The sequence below is a fragment of the Anopheles cruzii genome, chromosome 2 (genome assembly GCF_943734635.1).
Source record: "Anopheles cruzii chromosome 2, idAnoCruzAS_RS32_06, whole genome shotgun sequence".
Classification (NCBI taxonomy): Eukaryota; Metazoa; Arthropoda; class Insecta; order Diptera; family Culicidae; genus Anopheles; species Anopheles cruzii.
The window spans coordinates 18,043,078-18,049,966 of NC_069144.1; the positions used below are offsets into that span (position 1 = coordinate 18,043,078).

The 6,889-nt window shown below is 48.9% G+C and overlaps 2 protein-coding genes across 2 annotated transcripts; one reads left to right on the top strand and one right to left on the bottom strand.

The window, feature by feature from the left end:
- The first annotated feature begins 1,170 nt into the window (after window positions 1-1,170).
- On the top strand, window positions 1,171-2,879 carry LOC128268624 (26S proteasome regulatory subunit 6A-B-like). The gene has a single exon (XM_053005758.1). It carries the CDS (start codon window positions 1,278-1,280, stop codon window positions 2,565-2,567), a length of 1,290 nt encoding a protein of 429 aa, XP_052861718.1. The 5' UTR covers window positions 1,171-1,277; the 3' UTR covers window positions 2,568-2,879.
- A 9-nt stretch (window positions 2,880-2,888) lies between these two features.
- On the bottom strand, window positions 2,889-6,499 carry LOC128268623 (uncharacterized). The gene is made up of 5 exons (XM_053005757.1): window positions 6,311-6,499; window positions 4,145-4,784; window positions 3,931-4,056; window positions 3,693-3,871; window positions 2,889-3,616 (listed from the first exon to the last, which is right to left on the bottom strand). The coding sequence occupies exons 1-5, from the start codon at window positions 6,497-6,499 to the stop codon at window positions 3,095-3,097; spliced, it is 1,656 nt and encodes a 551-aa protein (XP_052861717.1). The 3' UTR covers window positions 2,889-3,094.
- Window positions 6,500-6,889: the final 390 nt, after the last annotated feature.

Consider the following 6,889-nt stretch of genomic DNA (forward strand, 5'->3'; position numbering starts at 1 on the left):
AATTCAACAGTTCACATCACAAACGCTTCAAAATTACGCCTGCAACGGATGCCCAACCGGTTAGCGATTTGAATTCAAATTGCTCGACCACTTTCGGTGCTCATCTTTAGGCATCAAGGTGCTTAGAAGAAGAAGAGCAACAAAACATGACGATTTTATGAAAAATCTCCTCATAGATACGGACACAAATCTACGGATAACGGTGCTCTAAGCAGTGCAATCTTTATCAAACCGGCATTCACAGCATCTTTGCTGGTTTCCGTTCACTACCTTCTTGTTTAGTTTAACATTTCACATTGCTAATCGTGGAGAGCAATCTCGTTTGTTTGTAGCTTCGCAAGCAGCTTTGGCTCGTTTAGATATCCCTCGACCAAATTAACGTCGCCGTTAAGGTTGGCGAGCTAAATACATCTTTGAACACATCTTTGTTTATAAGAATAAACCCTTAAAACTACATACCTTAACGGAGCATTCCATTCCAAACGCTTCCTGTTTTGCAACCAATACTGACCAAAAATTCGTACAACGAAAACAGTTCTTCGGAGGATTCTTTTTCTCTAAAAGGCATCATTCAGTAAGTAAGAAATAAACGCAGTTCTGTTTCATCCTGTGTTTTCAGTTGAAAGTGCTGCACTTTCGGTCGCAAGAATAAGTTTCCTGGCGTTTTGATCACTCATTATCATGCTTTCTTTACCATTCGTTCAACGCCTTTCATGCCATCGCCGACCAATTCAGTAGTTATTTTAGAATCCGTTTGAAACGACCTAGAATTCGAAACCAAAAAGACTAAAAACTGTTGTTATTTTGTTCAATTCGAGTTAAATTGTACAGTCGGAGTCGGACTTGACGTTGCAATCAACCCAAGATGTATATAGATTTAGTATGATGTGATGCCTTTAACTGAAAAATACTTTTATATTGTCTCATTTCGTACGTAATTGAATATTCACTTTCAGTGTGTTCGAAAGTATGAAACGAATTAACGAAATAGGCGATCAGTTGCTACCACTGTTTCCAACAGTCTGAATATAAGTATTTGAATGTGTCGGACTGCAAAGTCTGTCGGAGTGCGTTTGACAGCCCTCACTGAGCGGCAATTTGACGTTTGTCCTTTGTTGCTTGGCAGTTTGCTTGGGTTGTATTTTTCATAGTCATTCCCGTTCGAGTCCCGAGTGCATTTTACAATTCGGTCGCGATCGTTGTGCTTTGTAATCGTTTATTTTAGTTTGCTTCAGTTGTAGCACCCGACAATTTAGAGGAACCCGCGTCCCGGTATAATGGCCGCCACGTTGGAAGACAAGGCACTGTGGGAGGAGTGTGGCATAGAGCTGAGCGATGAGGTGCTGAAAATGTCCACCGACGAGCTAAAGACTCGGGCGCTGCTGATGGACAACGAAATCAAAATCATGATCAACGAGGTCGCGAGGATGAAGCACGAAGTGAAGACGCACAACGAGAAAATCAAGGACAACAAATCGAAGATAAAGGTAAACAAAACGCTCCCGTACCTGGTGTCATCGGTGATCGAGCTGCTGGACATGGACGGGCAGGAGGAGGAAGAGGAGGACGGTGCGGTGAAAATGGCTGACAGCACGCGGAAAGGCAAGAGTGCGGTCATCAAAACGTCGACACGGCAGACGATTTTCCTCACCGAAATCGGGCTCGTCGAGGCGGAAAAGCTGAAACCGGGTGATCTGGTGGGCGTAAACAAAGACTCGTACCTCATCCTGGACACCCTGCCCGCCGAGTACGATGCGCGCGTCAAGGCGATGGAGGTAGACGAGCGGCCCACCGAACAGTACTCCGACATTGGCGGGCTCGATAAGCAGATACAGGAGCTGATCGAGGCGGTCGTCCTGCCGATGACGCACAAGGAGAAGTTCAAAAACCTGGGCATCCACCCGCCGAAGGGAGTGCTGCTGTTTGGGCCGCCCGGGACGGGCAAAACGCTGCTCGCCCGCGCCTGTGCCGCCCAGACGAAGTCCACGTTTCTCAAACTGGCCGGACCGCAGCTGGTGCAGATGTTCATCGGTGACGGTGCGAAGCTGGTGCGGGATGCGTTCGCACTGGCGAAGGAAAAAGCACCTGCCATCATCTTCATCGACGAGCTGGACGCCATCGGTACGAAGCGTTTCGATTCGGAAAAGGCCGGTGACCGCGAGGTGCAGCGGACGATGCTGGAGCTGCTGAACCAGCTCGATGGGTTCAGCTCGTCGGCCGACATCAAAGTGATTGCGGCGACCAACCGCGTCGACATCTTGGATCCGGCCCTGCTGCGGTCCGGGCGCTTGGATAGGAAAATCGAATTCCCGCACCCGAACGAGGAAGCCCGGGCCCGGGTGATGCAGATTCATTCGCGCAAAATGAACGTTAGTCCCGACGTTAACTTCGAGGAGTTGGCGCGCTCGACGGACGACTTTAACGGGGCACAGTGTAAGGCGGTGTGTGTCGAGGCCGGCATGATCGCCCTCCGACGCGGGGCCACAGCCCTCACCCACGAGGACTTTATGGACGCCATCATGGAGGTGCAGTCGAAAAAGAAGGCCAACTTGAACTATTTCGCGTAGAACCCGTGTACAGCCGACACACGGTCGTAAGAGAAGTTTAGTTTGAGCTGCTGTGAAACTAGTTTTTTTTGCTTTTCGTTAATTTATGATCAATAAATAACCGTTTAGTGTGTTTCGTCGGTACACGTGTGCTTGCTTTGCTCGTTCGTCGACCGACCCTTGCTGATAGTACTCTTTTCGACCAGGTACTTGATAATGAGAAACACAGGGTAGATTTTCAGCGCTTCATATCTTTCTTCTCGTGGTCTGTGCTTTGTTTGAATGATTGTAAAGAACTAAATAAAATGAAGCATTGCGTAGCGTCAGTAAACGGTTGGGTTTTATTCTTAACACAATAAAATGCTAGTTCACATCCATCACACGAACTGTTTTCTTTCTCTCGCGTTGTATACGGTACAGTATAAGCAATATGGCAACACCCTCGGCTGAGGGCGGTGAAATCAAGGCACTGGCGGCGCCTCCCTGTATAGCTGCGGAACATTGGCGAGGACAGCAGGTTTTGCTCGTCGACACGGAAATACCTTCACTCATGCACCGTTTGGTTCCGGCTGTTCACAATCAGTCTTAACTGGACCCGTTTGTACTGTGGGTGAGTCTTTCTCCGGTTCCGAGTTGCTTGCTACTGGGTCGTGCTGTTCGGACCGCGAGCTAGGGAGTACCTCTGCTGGAACCACATCAGTGACTGCTTGTTGATCACCATCATCACCGGCAATCACTGCGACTTCCTCCAAACACTGCTGGCCACTTGGTGGCTCCATAGGAGTCATCGGAATCTTCTCACAGCCGCCCTGCGTGCCCACCGCGCCGGGCTCCGTGATCACTTCCGTTAGTAGTGGTGCTTTCGCGGCTCCATCTTCCTGGCCCGTGACCGTATCGCAACACTGGCGACTGGCACACTGCGCTATGGTGCGACACTGGATCAGGCAGCTCTCGGTCGGGGCAACCTGGCCCCTTTCACTCATCGTTTTGAATTCCGGCTGGATCGTCACCTGGTAGATGCCCTGCTCGTGGAAGAACTCGATCACATCGTCCCGGATGGTATGGAATACCTGCCAAAGAAAGAGACAGGGCGCGTTAGAACGATTCCGGAAAACGCTTACAGCGGAAGCATCTTCTAAAGGTTACCTTTGGGCTTTCAAATATGATGTGCACCGTCGAGACGTACTGGTTCCGGCTCAGCTGCCAGATGTGTAGATCGTGCACACTGTCAATATCTTTGAACCCGTCCAGTAGCGATCGTTTGAAGATTTCGATATCGATCGTGTCGGGGATGGTCTGAAGCAGTATCATCCCCGATTCCTTCACTGTGAATGGTAGTGTATATTTTAAATGATCCTTTTTGGCCAAAGCATGGGATACTCACTATACGGGTAGCTCAGGGCGATCAGAATCACACAGGACACGATCGCTAGCGCGGGATCGACAAACTTGGACGTCTCTTCGGTGGTGTAGTACACGATCAGCGAGCAAATGATCACGATCACCGTGCCTAGTGCCACAAACGGGGGGGAATAAAAATAGAAGAACACCTTGTAGTGCACACGGCAGGGACCTAGCCTATCCGGCCACAGACTTACTGCAAATGTCACGCGTCAGCTCCCGGACACTCTCGCGCTTCGACTTGCTACGCAATTGCAGCGGTGCCTCATGGTGTCTCGAGCCGGACAGACGTCGATTGCCCTTCCGCACACCGTCCCCGCTGATGGAGTGGTCAATGATGACGTTCCCGCTCGAAGTGATGTACAAAAAGCTGCCCTGATGATAAGTGTACCCGCCGATCAAAAGATAACAAATACCGTTCAGCACCAGCCCGAGCGAGGCGAGCACTAGGATTTCGCCCGCAAAGTGCATCGCATCTCCGTGATGCGAGATGTGGAACAGGGTTTGAAGCGCTTCGACGACGGCCGAAAAGCAGAACGAAGCCATGAAGATGCAAACAACGAGCATCGTTAGAATATCGATACGGGTCCAGCCGAAAGTGTTCTTAAGGCTGGTCTCTCGCACCGCGCGGGCTTTCGCCTTCACGTTGCGCTTGATGTCCAGAGCCATATCCGTACTTTCGCTGCTGCCTTCCGGTGTTCCCAGTGCAAGTGGAACCTCCGTGAGCTTGCCGCCGGCTCCACCACTCACTTGCGGATCGGTTAGCTGTTGCGAGACGGACCGGGCATCTAGTTGCAAGGGTTGTCCACAGTCTTGGGCCGTGTGCTTGGCACTTTTCTGAGCGAGACAAGCAAGAGTACAAAAAGAAACATTATCCCTGAACCTATATCACGCTGGATCGGCATGGGCCGCCCATTATCTCCTTATCGGTACCGCTGCAATAATGGATAATTAATTTTGTAATCGCAGTTCAATTCGGAGCGTCGCCCATATTTTTACTGTTTGGACTGGAATGGCATAGAGGGGGGCAATCTGTAACTATCCACAATCGAATCGATAGCACGAACGTGAACGATAATCGATCGCCGGACGGGTAGTGGGTATGGCCAGTTATGAGAGAAACAATGCGATTATGCGATAGAAGTTCAATGTTGATAGCTGCCTGGTAACAGGTTGATTATGGGCACAGATTATGAAGTTACCAAAGTTGGCACTACCGATTTCTTTATCCGGTCCGATTTATTTTATGCGTAGGAGATTTTATTCTAGTCTACCTTATCTTTTTACTACCATCAATCTAACAATGCGTCTCGCCTCGGAACTCATGTAAAAGAATGTTTGCGTTAAGACGTCTGATTGTAAGGTAATATGCATTATAAAGAAAATAATTCCCGCAAACCAAAAGATCACAAGGTTTTCCGTGCTTTAAAATTAGGCATATAATTGAGACGCCAAAACACTGTAATTTTCAAAAACAAATTCGTTCCCCATTTCTACTTCTACAACTTGGACCCACCTCATTGATACGGCCTGTTCAAACAAACCGGTGATAGGGCAAACAAAAGTGTAAACCTTTACAAGCCACTCTAATTACCCACGATAACGTGGTAGAAAGCCAATGGAACACATTAATTGGGTGCCACTGCAGAGCCTACACACACTTCAACGAACGTTGAACCTTCTGGGTGAGTGATAACGTGCGGCTTGAATTCGGGCTAATGAAGAGCCTCGAGCCACGTGTGGCCACGTTCTACTTAGCTTACGGCGGCGTTGACAGCAGTTGCATATCCGACGTTCAGTGGCCGCGGCAATTTAAAAATAACGATGCGCTACGGAAAACTACGCTCAAATGCCATTCCAGTGCCAGCTATGGATGCAAAACGGTGCCTTTTCGCGTACCTTGCAATTAGTCTTCGATGATGTTGCGGGTGGTGGCCAACCTACAACGCATCGCGAGGCATGAAAGCGAAAGTCAGCCCATAAATACTCGGCACCGATGCCGAGGGTCTTTATCTTGAAGCGCCATCGTACGGGCTGCGGTGTTCAAGTTATTCGCGATCCCGCTCAGAGGCGTTACCGCACTTGAATGATGAGCTGATTTGAAACGAGTACACCTCCGCGCAATGGCACGATCGTACGGGTCTGGGCAAGGCAAGCCACGAAGCTAAATGCCACCCGGCTTGCTTCGTCGGAAGAAGCGTACCTCATAAATAATGGCCCACTAAGCAAATCTAATCATCGTAGCAGCTAATCATCGTACTTCTGTCTCCGGCCGGCAAACAGGTAAGCGCCTATTCAAACGAACGTTAACACGAGTAGCTACAATAAAAGCGAATCAAACAGATGCTTTATGCTATGCCAACCTTTATGGTGAGGATGCAGCCCGTGAGGGCGATGATGTTGCACATCATGTGATAGGAGTTAACGAGCAGCACCAGCGAGTGCGAAATGTGGCTCACAAAAAGCTGCACCACGAAATACACAGTCGAGAGAGCTAGAACGATGTAAAGCTGCACCGGTTGCAGTTGGTAGATCCATTCCTTCATCGGCATTCTAGGGCTCTGCCGTTGTTGACGGGTTTTATCACACCAAGACGAATCACTGTTGGCTTCACCAGTGCCACCAGTTCAACTCCTTCATGGGACCTGCAAACAGAAGACGAAACGTTTGATAAGTTCTCGGTGTTTTCAATAATTTAATAATTAAATTTTAGTTTAATCAAGCCATTTAATTCATTTACTAATGTTTAAAGGAGTTACAGGGCTGTCTACAAAACAGCGTGACGGGACAAGGAATTTGGTGCTTTTGGTGAGCTCAGCTGACAATTATCTATTACAACCTGTTGGGTCAACCCCACACGGTAACCGCCCATCCGTACAAATACGAACAGCCTATTGAAACCACCCCACCAGAAATTTTAACGCTTAAGTGCACATCTTTTC